This window comes from Hevea brasiliensis, chromosome 12, assembly GCF_030052815.1.
Source record: "Hevea brasiliensis isolate MT/VB/25A 57/8 chromosome 12, ASM3005281v1, whole genome shotgun sequence".
Taxonomy (NCBI): domain Eukaryota; kingdom Viridiplantae; phylum Streptophyta; class Magnoliopsida; order Malpighiales; family Euphorbiaceae; genus Hevea; species Hevea brasiliensis.
The window spans coordinates 36,454,768-36,474,562 of NC_079504.1; the positions used below are offsets into that span (position 1 = coordinate 36,454,768).

Below are 19,795 nucleotides of genomic sequence, written 5' to 3' on the forward strand. Positions count from 1 at the left end.
TGTTTGAGATTTTTACTTGGCCGCTGGTTTGAGGATGATAAGGTGTGGCCACCTTGTGAGTCACTCCATACTTTTTCATTAGTGTTTCAAATTGTTGGTTGCAGAAGTGACTTTCTCTATCGCTGATTATTACTCGAGGTGTGCCAAATCTTGTGAAGATATTCTTCTTAAGGAACCTTGTGACCACTCTAGCATTATTGGTTGGTGTGGCTATTGCTTCTACACATTTTGACACATAATCAACACCAACCAGAATATTCTTGTTTCCATGGGAAGAGGGGAATGAGCCCATGAAGTCTATCCCCTATACATCAAACAATTCTACCTCAAGTATACCATGCAGTGACATTTCATTCCTACTTGAAGTGTTACCTATTCTTTGGCATTGATCATAAGCTAGGACAAAGGATCTCACATCTTTAAACAAATGTGGCCAGTAAAATCCTGTTTGCAAGATATTGGCTGCTGTTTTTGAGGTGACAAAATGTCCTCCATATAGTGATAAATGGCAGTGATGAAGGATACTTTCCATATCTTACTCTGGTATGCATCTTCTTATCAGCCCATCATTACATCTCTTGTACAGTAGAGGTTCCTTTCATATGTAATATCTCACATCATGTAGGAATTTCTTCCTTTGCTGATAAGTCATGTTTGGAGGCAGTACCCTACATACAAGAAAATTAACAAAGTCAGCATACCATGGAGCCTTGGAGAATGCAAGTAATTGCTCATCAGGAAATGAGTCATCAATTGGCAAATCCTAGAAGTCTCCTGTGTACTCCAATTTCAGTTTGGAAAGATGGTTAGCCACTACATTTTCGGATCCCTTTTTATCCTTGATTTCAAGGTCAAATTCTTGCAAGAGTAGAATCCATCGAATCAGCCTTAGTTTTACTTCCTTATTGTTCAAAAGGTACCGGATTGCAGCATGATCTGTGAATACAATGACTATTGACCCAATTAGGTAAGATCTGAATTTATCCATTGTAAATACTACTGCTAGGAATTCCTTCTCTATGGTAGCATAATTGATTTGCGCATCATCGAGTTTTTTGCTAGCATAATAAATGGCATGAAGCTTTTTATCTTTTTCTTTGCCCGAGCACCACTCCAACTGCAAAGTCACTCGCATCGCACATTACCTCGAATGGTAGCTCCCAATCTGGTGGCTACATTATTGGTGCCGAGATTAGGGCTTCTTTGATCCTGTTAAAAGAAAAAAAGGCAGTTTTCATCAAAATGAAAGGGAACAACTTGGCTTAACAGGTTGGTAAGTGGCTTAGCTATTTTGAAAAAATCTTTAATGATTCTTCTGTAGAACCCTGCATGTCCCAAAAAGCTTCGCACTCCCTTGACTGATGTTGGTGGTGGCATGTTTTCAATTATCTCAAATTTTACCTTATCAACCTCGATTCCTCTTTCTGATATCAAATGTCCCAGAACTATACCTTCCTTTACCATGAAGTGGCATTTTTCCCAATTTAGGACCAGGTTTGATTCTTCACATCTTTGCAATACCTTAGACAAATTAGCTAGGCAATCATCAAAAATAGTTCCATAGATAAAAAAATCATCCATAAAAACTTCCATGATATTTTCAATATAATCAGAAAAAATAGCCATCATGCATCTTTGAAAGGTAGCAGGGGCATTACAAAGACCAAAAGGCATTCTCCTATATGCAAATGTTTCATAAGGGCAAGTGAATGTGGTCTTTTCTTGGTCTTCTATTTTATACCTTGTGGCCTTGTTATGGATCCTAAGTTCTCTTAACAATTTTTCCTCTTCTAACTTAGACAGGCTAGCATTAAGTATAACAGGATATTTAGAGTTTGAGTCCAGAAATGCATACCTTAGCGAGGATGGGAGAGGTTTAAGCTCTACCTACTTAGCGTTTTCCTTGAGCTTGATCTTGGGCTGTTCCTCCTTTAACTCCTCCATCTCGGAGGCTTTAGCTAGGGGTGGTAAGGGTGGATGAGCTGCTAACTGTTGAACACAGGCTGCTATTTTTGTGTTTTCATCATTCACTATGTGGTTGTGCATAATACATGCTTCAAAAGGATCTTTAGGATATGTCTTATGAAATTCCTCTTTAACTTGTTTGTCAATTATGTCAACCTTAAAGCATTCATCAGGTTCGAATTTGTGTTTCATTGTGTCAAACAAGTTGAATTCCACTTCTTTTTCTCCTACCTTGAGGGTTAGTCGCCCATTTTTGACGTCTATGCTGGCTCCGATGGTTTCTAAGAATGGTCTCCCCAAAATGATAGGGATCTGAACATCTTCTTCCATTTCAAGGACAACAAAGTTTACTGGAATGAAGAATTTGCCCACTTTGATAAGGATGTTCTCAAGTATGCCCACTGGATATCTAATAGATTGATAAGCTAATTGCAATGAGATTGTCGTAGGCCTCAGTTCTCCGATCACTAGCTTTTTGCATATTGATAGAGGCATTAGACTCACACTTGCCCCAAGATTGCACAGGGCCTTGTCTATTTTCTTATTGCTAATGAGGCAGGGTATGGAGAAGCTTCCTGGATCTTTCAACTTTGGAGGCAGTTTGTTTTGCAGTATGGCACTGCATTCCTCTGTTAGAGCTACTGTCCCATAGTCTTCCAGCTTTCTTTTCTTTGACAGAATTTCCTTAAGAAATTTGGCATAGGATGGCATCTGAGAGAATGTTTCAGTGAAGGGGATGTTGATATAAAGTTTCTGTAAAACTTTTAAAAACTTCCCAAACTGCTTCTCCAATTTGGCTTTTTGAAATCTCTGAGGAAAAGGTAGGGGAGGCTGGTATGGCTCTGGTAACTTCTTTTTCTTCCTGCTTCCTCTTCCTGATCTTTTTTGGCTTCTCCCTCCTTTTTCTCTGCTTGTCTTTTAGATTTTTCTAAGGTCTCATCTGTTGGTTCTTTCTCTGATTGTACTAGAGTTCTCCCACTCCTCAATGTAACTGCCTTACAATGCTCTCTTGGGTTCATCTTCGGTTGACTAGGCAGTTTACCAGCAGCCTTACTTGAAGAACTTACTTGCTGAGCAATTTGATTCTCTAGCATCTTGTTATGGGTAGCAAGTTGGTCCATTCTGGAAGTCAGCTGTTTAATCAATTCATTATGTTGTTATTGAGCTACTAAGAACCCTTCCATCATGCATTCCATGGTCATTTTCGGTTCAGGTTGTTGAGGTTGAGGAGGTGGTGGTGGCTGTACAAAGTTTTGGCCTCTGTTCTTAAATCCAGGGGGTGCTAGCGGTTTGTACCCTTGTTGCTTGTTTATTGGGTGGTTCTATTGATTGGACCATGAGAAATTTGGGTGGTTCCTCCATCCAGGGTTATAAGTGTTTGAATATGGATTATTGGGCTGTCTCTGGTTGAAGTTTCCTCCATTATTCACATAGTTCATCTGTTCTATAGAAGGTTCATTAAAGCTGTTATATTCTGAATATCCTCCTCCATAGCTGTCCTCATGTTGAGTATTCATCCCTACTGCATTGGCTTGCATTTTATCAAGCCTCCTTGTGAACTGATCAAATTGAGCATTTATCATGCTTAAGGCGTCCACTTCCAGGACTCCCACTGTTCTTTTTGCATTTCCTCTTTCATTTGACCACTCATAATTATGGTATGCAACCCTCTCTAGAAGTTCAAGTGCTTGTGTCACTGTTTTCTCCATTAAGTCACCTTCTGCAGCTGAATCAACTGTGCTCCTTGTAGAGGATAGTAACCCATTATAGAAATTTTGCACTAGTAGCCAATCCTCTATGCCATGGTGTGGACATTCCCTCTGCAAGTCTTTATATCTTTCCCATGCGTCATAGAGTGATTCACCTTCCTTTTTCCTGAAGGTGTTGAGCTCAAGTATCAGTTTTGCAGTCTTTGTAGGTGGAAAATACCTTGCTAGAAAAGCTTGTGAGAGGTTTTCCCAAGTGGTGAATATTCCAGCTGGTTGAGAAAGTAACCACTTCCTTGCTCTGTCTCGAAGGGAGAATGGAAATGCTCTGAGTCTTATGGATTGATCAGACACTCCATTCATCTTAAATGTGTCACAAAGGGCAAGAAAGCACTAGAGGTGATAATGTGGATCTTCTATTGGAGAACCCGCAAATTGGGTTTGTTGAATCATTTGAAGCCATATTGGTTTTAATTCAAAGTTGTTGGCTTCCACTGTGGGTTTAGTGACACTAAGCTGAAATCCTTAGACAGATGGAGCTCCTTAGTCTCTCAAGAGTCTTGGTCTATCATTATTATCGGCCATGGTTGGAATTTCAGGATCTTCTTGATCGTGTTCTTGATGTTTCCTTTCTCTCCTGATGGCTCTCAGAGTTCTGTCTATCTCCGGATCACAGTCCAAAATTTCTTCTTCTAGCCTTGTTCTGGTCATATACCAGATCGGGCACCAGAGAGAAAAGAAAAGGAATAAAACAAATCAAACAAAATTAGGTAATAAATATAATTGCCTAAGTCAGTTAAATTGCCTATCGCTCGATATTACTAAAGCCAAAATCCCCAGCAACGGCTCCAAAAACTTGTTTGCTGGTTTTACAACTACCGCAAGTTCACGGATCGCTAACAAGTAATAAAGTGATGAGTAAAGTATCGTTCCCATGAGGAATTTTATTAGTAAGTACCAATCTACACAGTAATTTTGACTGTTTAGACTATCGAACAATGAAGGAATGGAAGTTGTCTATTTTAAACACTAAAATGATAAATTTAAAATGAAGTAATCTATTTTGGAATAATTCCGGAATTAAGATTTCACACCTGAATATTGCTATAGATGTTATCTTATTTATTTACTAGTTTTGAGAATCGTTTACCTTGATGGAAATCAGTCCTAAGGTATCCTAAGTCCTCTCTCAAGGTACCTAGGGTGTATTCTAATTAACTTAAACCCGAATTTCGTGGCAATTAAATTAATTAAAATCCCTTAAGGTCTTTGACTAATTTTGAAGTTCCACAAAGGTATCAGCCTATGTCTAGGTCAGAATTCCTAGGTTTAAGATATTGATTTTCTAATATTAATCTTCACCTTTTAGTCCTTCAATTAATATCTATAATCAATACTAAGTGGGTACCAGCACATAGCATGCATTAAGATTACAAGAAATTAAATCAAGGAACAAATCTCAAATCCAATAAATAAAATTTAATATTAATCCATAACAATGATTATAAGCATTACTCTCCTAATTCCAGAATATAAAAACTACTCACTCATGAGTTCAGCAAACATCATGATAAAAAGGTAAAGACATTAAAAAGAAATCATATGGAAGAAATAAAACAATAAAAATCTGTTTAAGGAGATGGAATGAAGGAAGCAAAGAGAGTTTGCAGCTTTGATCTTGTAGGACTTCGGTTGGAGAACTCCCCTTGATACTGATATTCTTCTCTTCAAGACGGCTAGAGAGAGTGCAGAATACGAGTCTCTCTAAAACTCCTAAAAGTGCTGTCAAAGGATACTCTCTCTTTTGGATGTTTTCTGTTTCTATTTATAATAGCTCTTCTAGGGTTAGGTCATTTTTAGTCCCAAAAGCCTTAGGAGTCTGATTTGAATATGTAAAGAAGAGCGGGAATTCGGGTTTGAAAACTGGCTATCGCAAGGTACACGGCCCGTGTGTTACTACACGGCCCAGGGCTGTGTAACTTACTGGAGCAAAATTACGTAGTCTTGCATTAGCATAGAGACTTACACGGGTCTGCGCTAGCTACAAGGGCCTGGTTACACGAGTCGTGTACTTTTGTTCTTAGAAAGTTCTTCAAGCTTGTGCCCGGCAGAGACTTACATGGGTCCCTGTAAATTACACGGGTCCAATTACACGACCCGTGTACTTTTGTTTCTCCATTGGCTCTATGGCTTTCGTTGGGCAGAAGGTTACACGGGTCTGTGGCTTGGCTTACAAGGCCTGTGTACATTGTATCAGTAGAAATTTTGAGCCTTTTGACTTCTCCAAGCTTCCCTTTTGCACTCCTATACTCTAGGGCTTCACCCAAACACCTGAAATGATGCAAAAAACATGGAATTAAGGGCTTGATAATAGAAATTACAAAAACTATTGAAATCAACTACTATGCATGAGATTACTTACCTAATTGCTATGAGATAGTATACAATTGTGCTTAAAAATATCTATACAATTCAAGTGCATCACTTAATACTTGTAATAAAGACAAAAAAAATGGCATTATCATCTAGCAAATACTAAAGGAACAAATTGTCAATAATTTCACTTGCGAGAAGAACTTTTTTAAGGATACTAATAGGCCAAAAAAGATTCAAGCCTTCCTAAAAAGAAGACAACATTATCCAAAATTTTCTATAAGATGATAAGAAATAAAATTTGCAATATTTTAGTCATATGAAAAGTCTTCTATTATGGGCCAACTAGATCAGTTGCTAAAAATTTAAAGGATATCTTTCAATTTCTAATCCATGATGCCAAAGAAAAAGGATGTAATTGAATTTCTATTAAATCAATCTAGAAATTCCCACACTGCTTCTATTTCTATGTATTAAGTTCTTGTAGATACTGGATTACGCATTCCTGCTTAATATTCTCTCTTAAAATGATATAAACCATGAGGCAAATACTGTGCAAGGGGCTAAGGGCACAAATAGAAACATGCATTCTTACTGCAAAATCTTTCATTTCTTTTGCAATTGTACCATAGTTAAGTTGCAAATGTTTTTGATGAATGAAGTGGCAAAAAAAATTACCATTTCTTACCAAATTTTATTAAAAAAATCTCTATGGGTATTTCGGGTAACTCGAGTCAGACGACGAAGGTCTTTTGGAATTTTGCATAAGATAAATGACAAATAAGATCAGCTAAAAACATACCATAAATTCTAATCAAATGAGCTTCTCACAATGACACTAATATTTAAGTGAAACACATTTGAATTTCCAAGTGTATATATATATATATATATATATATATCAACCATAGAACCATCACAACATGTGAACCCTAAATCTTGATTATTACCAAACCCTAAATCTTGCAACTATTGCGACTAAACCAAAAAATTATGGGTTAATCATAGTGAATACATGCCAATTATGTAAAATAGTTATCGGCCAAAAATTGATTGAATCATCGTTGATTCTGCGAGGTGAAGGCAGAGACAGCAAGCGTGATTATGGGTTTTCTTCGATATGAGCAAGAATTAAATTAATCAATAAAGTTATAAGCCAAATATGAGGAGAGAGGAAAAGAAAACCTAAAGAGGGGAGGAGAGACGAGAAAAGAGATGTAATAGAAAATCATTGGTCTAGGGAGGGAACTAAAGAGACCTGCAAAAAATGAGGTTCTTTACAAGACATGCAAAAAAAAATATATAATTCTTTCCTATATGGAAATAACAAAAATTGCTAATAAATAATTTTAATTTATTTTCTTCATTTTTTATCTATTTTTTTTTAAAAAAAAATCTCATATTTACTTAACTAGGTTTTATTTTTTTTGTCCTATCCTAATTCTTTATAATTTTTAGGTTCTTTTAATTTTTCGTATTTTATAAGTCACTACCAACAGTGTGAATTTATGAAAAAAAAATCAATGATAGTTGAACAAAAAAAGTTTATGTAGATAGAAAATGCAAAATCTTAAAGAACCATAACTTCCATTAAGTAACCAAAATAAAAGGTTACATTTTGAAAACTAAATAAGCATAAAGTGACATGAAAAGATAACAAAAAGTTTCAAGATCAAGATAAAGGTGCAACAACACACAAAGTTGTAATAACACTACATTCCATCATAGCATCATTAATTTTTGGAAGTTTTTTCAGAATTTGAAATAATGAAAATTGTTTTTCTATTACTTTCTTTTTCCTTTTCGAAATCAAACGATTCCTTGAACATATCATGCAACGTGAGCAAGGGCATCTCCTCAAGCAAGATAGATTGAACATACTCCATATCCATCACCTTAAATAGCCTCAAAAATAGCTCCTTAACTTCACCTTTCACGGCCACAAGCTTTTCATTCTCATGGGAGTACATTGACTCCAAAGTAGCTAGAGACGTAGGGAGAGAGCTTGAAAACTTTAATTTTTTCTGAGATGTTCTTTCCATTGCCAAGGAATGATAAACTCTCTTAATCTTTGATGAGCAAAGTTTACATTATATTTACACATATTTATAGGCCATTGGGCGGAGATTAATGTGCACAATTTTTTTTTTCAATCAAGAATATTTACTTTGGTTAGGATTTCACTTAAGTTTATATATGAAGCACCATTTAAGTCTCACGTGTGGCTTCATGCAATAGGAAGAGGAGCAATATTACTACATTTACTTGGGGATGGTGAAATGTTACCAATTACATTGGAAACTTGATAATTACACCCAATGGCCATATTTGTAGGATTACCAATTAAAAGTCCTATTCACCTATGATAAAATAAGATATCACCTTCTACACCATTCATCTTTGTTTTCTAATCATATTACACCTAAATATGCACTCTTTATACAATTCTTTACCCTTACCTTAAAAATCCAATGTAACTTCCTCTTTGTAACCCTATTTTTGCAATTTTTTTAAAAATTTTTTTTATCTATGTATGACATAAAAAGTTTCATAAAATCTTAATTAATATAATAATGTGATTATGGGTTGATTACTTAATTATGGCTTCATAGTGACTTGACTATGAGCACAATTTAATCAATCATTAGAGTGTCAAATATTAAAGCCTTAAACTCATTGGTTGCCTTTGTAAAATATTCCACACCCTTAAAGTTCTCTGACAATTTGCTAAGGATATGTCATAAGCAGAATCTATGACTTGTTTCAGGCATTACTTCCCTAATAATAAACCTAATGCTTTCGCATTGATTAGTGAGAATTGCATAGGGATGAGTCTCTCCCATTGCTGAAAGCTAAGTTGAGAAAACCCACTTGAAAGTCTCTATATCCTCGTGGGATAGTAAGGCATAACCTAATAAAATAGATTGGCCATGGTGATTAACACCAATAATATTGCAAAAGGCACCTGGTATCTGTTCACAAGGTAAGTTGTGTCAAAGCGTATAACATCATGAAATTCCTCATACGCAGCTCTACCTCGTGGATGAACCCATAATATATTTCTAAGCCTACATTCCCAATCAACATTAATCGCATAAAAGAAAGTCCTTTCTATTACTTGTAACATGGAAAAAAGCTTTCGGATGGACTCGGTGTCGCCTTCATCTAGTCGTAACATTCTCTTATTATAAATAAAATTTCTACAATCTGTAGGCAAACATCCCATCTTTTCTGGACCACCAGATTGTACTTCTAACAATGTAATGCTCTTAGAAGGCCTTATTCCTACTATATCATTGGCCTCTAGTGATCTTTTCACACTGTTAGACAAACACTTGTGACAAGCCATAAACCTCCACATAGATGGATCCAATTAATGGATATGGTTAGTTACGACTAGTCCAACAACCCATAAGCTATTGTCTTTTAAAGTAGCTTTTATTCTTGCAGGACAATTCACCTAGTTGGTATATTTCCCACCATATGGTTTATTTTCCTTGTCACAGGACATTAGCACATGTTTAGGAACTGAACCATTGTCTTTAGAAGATGATCTTATCACAATTGAAAATCCTTTCAACCTAGCATGCTCCTTATAGAAATTAATTAAATTGTCTATAATTGAAAAATGCATCCTAGTTTTTGGACCTTTCTCCACATTGTAAGCAATTTCGTTCTCATGAATGTTTAAACACTAGCCATCACTGCTTGATTGAGATTCTTGCATCATGACTTCTTGATCACCATGGGAAGGTGTGCCATTGATGCTATTGGAAGGTTCATCGCCAAGAGAGTTTTCATTGAACAGACTATCATCATCTCTAATCCCTAATGTATCATACAATTTTCTCCGACTTCTCTCATTCTGAACCTCCATTTTCCTTAATCAATACCATAAGATTGACTCACTATAGCACAAAATCTTGGACGATATGGCATGATGTTGTATTAGAATGGAATAAGATGGATCATTGTAACACCCCTAAGTTCGGTAGTGCGTTCTGCTGCTCCGGTGACTAGTGTTGTCCGGACAGCTAGGATGCCAAGAACCGTACTTCAAAATGGGTGAGGAGACATAAAATAATGAAATACAAGAAAAGGAAATACAAGAAAAACAAAGGAAAAAATCATAGCAAAGAAATGTAACCAAGTTAAGCGTAGAAAAACCTAGCGATGGGTGGCCTTGCAGGAAGTCACGGCGTGGACCGTTGACTAGCCCTGATGCATGGGAACCTTGGAAAACATTTTTAGGACATAAATAGAACCTTATTGAAGTATAAATCTCATTAGAAAGATTAAAGAAAAATTAAATAATTAGTACAAAGAAAAGTGAGAAATCGAAAAACAGACAAAATACGGTTTTACCGAAAAATCGGGAATGCAACCCGAACAGGGGCATTATGGTCATTTGACATCCCGAAGTATCTTTTGAACTAAATATCCATTAAAAATAAATAGTATTACACTTAGAAAATAAAAGGAAAAATTAAATTGGTGGTACCTAAAATAAATAGTGGAAATAATGGGTTAAATGTGGAATAAATGGGAATTTGGCTTATTATATTGTTAAATGGGTGAGTGGTCCACTAATGAATAAATTAAACATGTAATGGGGCAGGTGTAACTCAAAAATGCCATCTGAAATTCCATCTCCCTCAAATCCTCTCAAATGGGCGAATTGAAGAATCCTTGAAATCTCCATGAACGTTTTCTTTGAGCTTGATTTCCTCTCTCCATTTCAACTCCATTCACTTAGGTTCTTTCATGAAAAATGGTCTAAACACCACAAGGAAGATATTGATACCAATTTTGAGAAGTTTGGTGAAGGTTTAGCAATTTACAATTAAAGGTAAGTTTGCATTTTTGAGAAGTTCTTTGTTAAAGTTTATGTTTATGTTATGGGTGTTAGTTTGGTGGAGGAAAATTTTGAGTTTGAAGGGTTATTATTGTTTCCATTTTGGACAGCCATGGGGTCACGTTTTTGATGATTTAATATGCACATAATTGATGAGAAATAATGTTGATCATGGTGATTTAGTAACCTAGTGATTTACTTCATGTTTATATAGTGATTTATGCACTTGGATGGGAAATTGTATATTGGTACGGCAATGGGATGTTGAAGAATGGTTTGTGGCAGCTTGTGGACACTTGAGTGATGGTGTATATTGAAGGAAATGTATGCAGAATATTAACCTAGAAGGATTGATGATATGTATGTAGATTGATCTTGTAAAGTGTGTGTAAAATTTGTAATGGTTAGGTGTGTTTGTAATAGTACTTAGAAATTGTAATTGTGAATGATATTGGTGTGTTGAGGCTGATTGGAATCTGCCCAAAATAATGTTAATGTAAAGTAGAAAGTGCTTTTGGTAATGTACCAAAACTGATTTGGTAGGGTATGGAAGTAAACCTTGCAAGGTGAGTATGTGTTTGAAGTTGGGGTGTGAAATGCATATTGAGGGCAGTGTATATTTTAGCCTATAACCTTGAATGTGTAACCTCAATTGGTATGAGACCAATTTGGGGTGAAACTAGGCACAAAATGTGCCAACTTTCATTGAGAAACCATGCCAAAATTCTGCTTGCAAGGTGACCTAAAAATTTGACCAATTCGGATTAGGTGCAATTAGGACCTGAAAAATGACCAATTGGGCAGCAGTGAGTGTTTAGGCCATAACTCACTCAAACCAGGTCCAATTGACCTGAAATTTTAACCAAGAATAGTTAAGACCCATACCTACAAGTCTTATGAAGACACCAAAGCCCAGAAATGACCATAAGCAAGTCAAACAACTTGCACAAGTTCGGGTCCAAAAATTGGCCGAACCAGAATTGACCAATTTGACCTAAAATTGACCTAAAATGGTACCACTTGACCAGCAATAGTGTAATGACCATAACTTGGTCTACTTAACTCGGATTGACCTGAAATTTTGCATCGCGTGCAATAAGACCTAGATCTACAAGTTTGTAGTTTCGACCGAGACCCGAAAACCGAGGGAACTAGATCATCCGGTTAGGTCAAACCAGTGTCCCGGAATCCAGAAATTTGCATTAAAATGCACTAAGCAAGGAAATGACTTTGGTAAAACATACCAAACCTAAAACCCTATCAAATGTGACATATTAACGACACTAAAACCTAATTTACCTAAAACGCAACGAGGGTCGGTATATTAGGTGATTAAGTGAATAATTGAGTTCAGTGCATTATTTACCAAACACCATCGATAGAGACAGTTTAAATTAGTAATTAAAAACTTCAAATTGTGTTTCTCGATTACCAAAGACTCAGAAAAGGGAAGGAAACACTGAGTCCAGATCGTGGGGATACCATCGAGGTTTGTGCACAACAACTGCTTTCTTTTGAATTATTTTCAATGGAAATAAATATTGACTATTTGCATATCATTGTTTTAAATTGTGGAAATGTGTTTGGTGGACACTTATTGATTGAAAAACATTGTGAATGGTTTGAAACTGTGAAAAATTGTTTGAATGGTATTTGATGGATACTTATTGATTGAAAAGCACTGTAAATGGTTTTTGTGGAAATTGAAGTGAATTACGAATTGTGTTGCCATTTTGTGAATGAAATTATAACTTTGGAAATTTATTGGATTCTTACGGATCATTTGAATAAAATGTTTGGAATTGTTTTGACTCACAATTGGCATGACACTGATAATATGTTCCTCCTCCATTAATGGGGTGAGTGTGATTATTCCTCCCTCTTTGACTTATTAGTCCGGGTGAGTATGATTATGTTCCTCCTCTTTGACTTCCCAGTCTGAGGTGAGTATGGATGAGTTCTCATTATATAGCTAGCTTCCTCCCTCATTGATTTCGATTATTGGGGTGAGCATGTCTTGTCGTGGTGTACAACACGGCCTATATGGAAAAATTTGTGTCATGACCTAAATTGTGTTATTGATTGGCAACACTGTATTCTTCAGTTATTTGATCGAATTGTGTTATTATGTATTGTGAGATTGTGAAATTGATTTAAACTCTTATTGACATATACTGTCTATTGAATTCAACCATGATCTGACTTATTGAAAATTTTTGTGATATTAACAAATGGAGTTTAAATTCTTGTTGACATTTATTGTCTTGAATTTAACTATGGTTTTAAGTATCCACTATTGATATGATTTATGAATTGTGATTTAAAATTTGTATTTGGTTAATGTTGTGCACCACTGAGACATTGTCTCAGCGATAGCTTTTATTCTCGCCGCAGTAGAGAGACAGACAGGTAAGCAGTTAGGTCGCTAGTATCGCCAATGAGAGATTTTTGGGTATAGTGAGTATACCACATGTGGCATTTTGTATCAGAATGTATATTCACTGTATGTATATTTTGTTCTTGGTTTTGAGCATTTGTAAATTTAAGTTGTACAGTAAAGTTGTAAAATAATTATGAGTTATTTGGCTTGTAAAAATTGTGTTATATCTTTGTATCTTAGTCTTTGAAAATCACTGTGGATTTGACTTGAGAAATGTGTTGTGTTGATAAAAATGTTGGAGTTGAGATTTGAAAATATATTGAAGTGTTTTTTACAGGTTTTCTGAAGAACTGTTTTGTCCAAAATACAAATGGCACATTGCCAAAATTTTTGCAGATATTCCAAATAAATCAAATGAGTTAGTTGTTTCACTTCAGTTCACCAAAGTCTTTCACACCTGTAAATAGTGCTCACCACTGTAAAAGAAGTAAGAAAAGTTTTTAAAATCCCTTGTAGTGTATTTAATGGATTATCAGTAGACGGAGTTGGTAATTCATTAGGTATACTACGGGATCATGTTATGCCTTACAGAGGGGTAGGGTGTGACAATCATTTTCTTTCTGACCTAATCTATGGACGAAGGATTTTTTTTTCCCTAAGAGATGAAAATATGAAATAGATGGAAAAATATGAAATTAATTGCGATTGGTTTAATTTTTGGATGGGTTAAATATGATTGGTTGAATTTTGATAGGATATTATTGGCTGAGAGATTAGTAAGAGGTATTGATTGATTGAAATTTTGGTGGCATGTGATTGGTTAAAATTTTGGTGGGATGTGATTGATCAAATAAAAGGAGCGCTATGATTAGTTGGGCTTTGGAGGGAAAATTATATTAGTTTCGAGCCTAAATAGTATAAGGGCAAAGTGGACATTATCCTTCATTTGTACATTTTTTGTAAACTAACTTTTGTTCACCAAGTCAAGTCCTTAAATTAACTCATTGTGCCCATGTTTTATATATATATATATATATATATATATATATATATATATAGACACACACACACACACACACACACACACACACAACCACAACTGCATGTGAAAGGAACTATGGCAGACATGGGTTTCTGTGAAGAATCCCAACAAAAAAAAAAATGCAAAACCAGAGCTAGAACAAACCCATATAAACGAGTAACTTCTTTTGGCAATACCTCTCAGTGCTGAGATTGTCATAAACCCCAACAAAATATAATTTTAAGGTAGCTGATATGCATGTTTCTTATCTTAACACTTCATTTTTGCAGAATGGGTCATCGACAAAGAGGACTGAAGTAGACTATTTCCTTGCTCATAGTTAAAGAACGCTAATTTTCATTTAATCTTTAGTTTTGTTTGGGATTCTTGTTAAAAGTCTTTGGTAGAGAAAATATTATAAACTTTTATGAAAGATTATATAATACATCGGTTGCACTAAAAAATAGTACTTCCTATAGAAATAAAAAATAGTTTCTTTTTTTATTTTAGAAGATAGATCCTATATGTTATATGAGAGACGGTGTATATAAACACCATACCCAATAATTCCTTGACTTTTATAAGAGTTTGAGTTTTTCTCACCACCATTATTATATTTAAAAGAATATTGTCTTTTGTTTCTTTCAAGTTGTATGTTACATAACTTTTTTTTTTATATCATATGGTGATTTATAATTTGATGTCGAGTTTTGACCGATATTATAATTTGGTTCATGTACTTTTAAATTTAACGATTTAGTCTCTTACTTATACTTCAATTAAAATCAGAATCATTCTGTCTAATATTGTCATTAGATTAAGTGAAAAGATAAACATATCCTTTATTCAATTAAGAAAAACTTATTATTTGGTCTTTTGATTTTGACTGATATTATAATTTGATCCCTGTATTTTAAAAATTAAATGATTTAATAATGTATTTGATAATTGTTAAAATTATTAATTTTTTTCTTATTAACTTTGTTCTTTTTAAAATTTTTTCTTGATTTCTTTTTATAGAACAGAAAGAATTAAATTATTTGATAACAATTATTTTTAATTGAAGGAAACCATAAGTGAATGATTAAATCATTTAATTTCTAAAATACAGGAACCAAATCATAATATTGGTCAAACTTCAGGAGCTAAATAGTAAATTTTTGTTAATGAAATAAAGTTTATATTTATTTTTTCACTTAAACTAATGAAAATATTAGATAAAATGACCTCTAATTTTAACGAAAATATAATAGAGAGACTAAATCGTTTAATTTTTAAAATATAAAAATTAAATTATAATATCAATCAAAATTTAAAGATTAAATAGTAAAATTCCCTTTATTAGGAGCTGGAATAAAATGAGATTTATATAGATAGTTTTTGTTGAGATAAAAAGGTAAAATTTTTCTATTCAAGGGATTTATTTAAAATTATTTTCAAAGAAAAACTATAAGGTCAATATATGCCTCATGGGTTTGAACATTTCTTAATTTACACCACGTTTGATAGGTGGAAAAGGGGAGGAAGAAAAATAATTGTAAAAAGACATTTTCTATTAGGAAGAGAAAATAAGGGGGCAGAGGTATTTTCCTCTAATTATTTTTTCCTCAAATTGAAGAGAAAATAAAAAATTAAAGAAAAAAAAATAGATTTATGTCTAAGAAATTATATATCTATTTTTTATTTTTAGTGCCAATTTTTATTATCTTTCCTTTATTTTTTATTCATCCAAACACAAAAAAAAAAAAAAAAAAAAATCTTCTTTTGTTTTCCGTCCACTTTCTCAAAATTTGTCCTAACATAGTGTTAAATAATTTCCCTCCTTAATTTCAAAGATAAAAATAAAAATAAAAATAAAAACCTGACTTAAAGACCACGGAATAGGATTTTTTTTCTTTTTTTAAAAGCACAGAAAAATTTTGTGGCTAAGAAGAGTTTTGAAGGTTTAATTTCAAACGTAAAAGGTGGCGGCTGATGAAGTCCTCATAGGAAGAAAACCTTTTATTTTATTTTCAATTTTCAATACCTTTATTTGTGAAACGAATTAATATTTTTTTTTCATTATTTTACTTGTAGAATAACTTTATTTGTGAAATAAATTTATTTTTCTAAATTTTTTTCTTGTTGATATATATATTTTTTATTTTATTTCACTTGATTTCAATTTATTCATCTCTATGACATGCTAAGATAAATGAATTTGACGAATTTTTATAATTTTTTTAATAATTTTTAGCTATGCTTTAGAATTAAATTCGAATCAATGATTTCAATTTAAGTTCAGAGAGATTAGAATCGAATAAAGATATTTAGAGTTTTAATTTTTATTTTAATTTTATTTTAATTTTATTTAATTTTTTATAAAAAATTATAAATAATTGATTTTAGTTTAATTTTAATTTTATTCGATTATAAATTATATCTGATAGGATGGGATATAATGAAAGGAAATTGAGAATAAAATATAAGGAAATTTTGTAATTATTTTATATTTATATTTAATTGGAAAAATAAGAATTAAAAAATATAATTATATTTATTTTATAGAGCATGGGTTTTCGATTGGAATTATAATTAATTAGAGGTAAAAAAAATTAACTTGAAACTGATTTTCATAAAAAATTATTTTAATGCTTTAAAGATTTTATAATTAAAATATATTAAATTTAAAACTAAAAATTTTTAACTAATATTTTATAATATTATTTTTTTTACAACAATTCAAATAATTTTGTGAATAAATCTTAAATTTCGTTTGATTTGAATATAAATTCTAAAAATTAACTTTATGAAAAAAATAAACTTAATATTTTTGTACATAATTTATATTGTTAAAATATCATATTTAATTTACTTACAAATCTGTCCCCAATCATGTCACTATAGTTTCTTGGCACATGAAGACGCTGACTTGACTATAATCATGTCTTATCCACCAGCCACCTATGCTTTTATAGTGGGTCTTCTAAGCTCTAATTAATTAAGGAAAAAAAAAAAAGAACTCTAATTGATATTAAATTTTTTTAATATGAAATTCGAAACTATATTTTAAAAATTTTCATAAATATTAAATTTTTAATGCCATTTTTACTCTTTCTAATTAAATTGTTGTAATATTATAATTTGAAAAATTATAATTTTAAGAATAATTTTAGCATTTATACAAATATTTTATATTTATTAATTTTTTTGAATGCCTCAAATATTAAAGATAGAGACGCATAACTTAAGGAAAAAATACACTCCTTAATATAAAATTATATGAAATTTTATCAAGACGCACTAGTCTTTGTAAGTTAACACATACACACATTCACAGTCAATGTGAATATGGGCTCATTTTCAAATATACTTTTAGCCAACACATATGCACTGGTTCATCTTTGACTTATTGCATTTATTTTTTTGTTGAAAGATAAATATACAGAGTTTAGAGAAGAGACGCACTTTTTAATAAAATTATAGAATTTTTTCAAGGCACACTAATTTTTATAAACCAACGTATATCTCATTAAATGAAAGTTTATTATTAATGATATTAAATTACTATTGAAAGATATTATTTGTTAAGTTATTAAATTCTCCAACACGTTTTAAGACCGGCTCTTGGGTGTGTTCTAGAGATTATAGTCTGCAAATGAAGAAGAGTATTAATTAGTTTTTACGGTCTCTCCCTCCTTTCCTTTGAAAATTCCACTTCTCTCCTTGGATATTGGAATTAATCAGCAATTGTTTCTCACTTTGACCTTTGAAAATTTTGACTTTCATTTAGTCCTCTGACTTTCTTCTTCTCAACCTATATATATTACTCTTCCTCTATGCTCTTCATCATCACCAAAGTCTCCATCTTTCACACCTTTACACAAACATGAGTGCTGCAAGTGCAACTCACCTACATCATCAACAAAGTTCCAGTACAGGTGAAGCTGATCGGAGCAAATACAAGGGAGTTCGCCAGCGAAAATGGGGGAAATGGGTGTCGGAAATTAGGGTTCCTGGTACCCATGACCGGCTCTGGTTAGGTACCTACTCTACGCCGGAAGCAGCAGCGGTGGCTTATGATTTAGCTTCTTATTGTTTAAAGGGACAACAGTCGTCTTCAATGAATCATCGTCTAAACTTTCCTCTAATGTTGCCTGCATGTGTAAGAGCCGACATGTCACCCAAGTCCATACAGAAAGCAGCTTCCGATGCTGGTATGGCGATTGATGCCCATATGATACTAAATAGGACTTGTTCACCTGGTAATGAATCTAAGGGAAATGAAAGTGGCGGTGGTGATAGTTGTGCAATTCTTAGCTCATTGGAGACAGAGATAAACTGGGAAGACGACGTGTGTTGCTGTGGGAGTTGTGAGGAAACTCAAACCAGAGATAGTGGAGAGAGTTTAAGCATCTCTGTTGAAGATTATTTATAGTTGAAGCTTATGTTCTTGGCTTTCTCATTATCTCTCTCCATATACTATGTAGCCTATAAATACATGTGTATATATCCACTTTTTGAGCAAATGATGAAGAAAACTTATGTTTTATGCCAGTTTTTATTGGGCTTTCTTTCTACTTTCTTCCAAAATAAATGGCTATAATTAATTTTTTTTTTTTTGTAGTAATTGGAATTGTGCTTCTATAATTTTTTTCAGTATTTTTTTAAATTTAATTTAATATGAATTCAAATAATAAGGTCTATACAAAATTTATTTATTAAATATACGAGTCTTGTTCATCGATTGGATATAAATAACAATTTTTATTATATATATATATTAGTTTTCATTGGGTAAATAGGTCTGTGTGTTCAGTTGTAAGTACCCATGAGGAGAGAAATTTTTGTGAAAAAGGCTTGGGAATGGTCAATTAAAGACAAATAAAAGAAAAAAATTATATATAAATAAAAGATGATGGTAAAGCAAATATCCAGCAGCCAATTACGTTTGAGCAAAAAATTTCCATGCAGTCCCCTCAGGACATGAATCTTATCCAATGGAGACTAAAAGGTGGTAAATTGACTGGACCAGTTCTAAGTTGTAAATGAGATAGGGAATTTACTATCCAATCCATAGAAAAAAGACTAAATAAATTTTTATACTTTTTTTGTTGAGATTAAATAAATATAAATTAAGTTTTAGTTTAAATAAATTTATTTATTTTCTAATTAAGGTTAAATAAATTTTTAATAAAATATTTATGTCTATAATAATTTTTTAATTTTTAAATATTACAAATTATTTGTTATTTTTAATTAAAATACACTTTAAAAAATTCAAGAACATAATAAATAAAAAATTTTAAATATTAAAATTATTATTTTAATATTTTATTATTAAAAATATAAAAAATATTATTTTATTATTAAAAATAATATTTATTAAGTAATAACTTATTTGATCTTAATTAGAAAATACGTTAGCTTATTTACGAATTTTGAGTTACCCCTCCACTAAAAATATATAGATTTATCTGATTTTTATCATACAAAAGTCTATTTAATATGATTTT

General features: G+C 32.6%; 1 protein-coding gene and 1 non-coding gene across 2 annotated transcripts; both read left to right on the forward strand.

Annotated features, from left to right (window-relative positions):
- Positions 1-3,762: 3,762 nt before the first annotated feature.
- Positions 3,763-3,869, forward strand: LOC131171616 (small nucleolar RNA R71). Its single transcript, XR_009142275.1, has one exon. It is a non-coding gene; the product is annotated as a small nucleolar RNA R71 (small nucleolar RNA).
- A 13,958-nt stretch (positions 3,870-17,827) lies between these two features.
- LOC110643437 (ethylene-responsive transcription factor ERF020-like) lies at positions 17,828-18,872 on the forward strand. The gene has a single exon (XM_021795845.2). It carries the CDS (start codon positions 18,169-18,171, stop codon positions 18,715-18,717), a length of 549 nt encoding a protein of 182 aa, XP_021651537.2. The 5' UTR covers positions 17,828-18,168; the 3' UTR covers positions 18,718-18,872.
- The last annotated feature ends 923 nt before the right edge of the window (positions 18,873-19,795 follow it).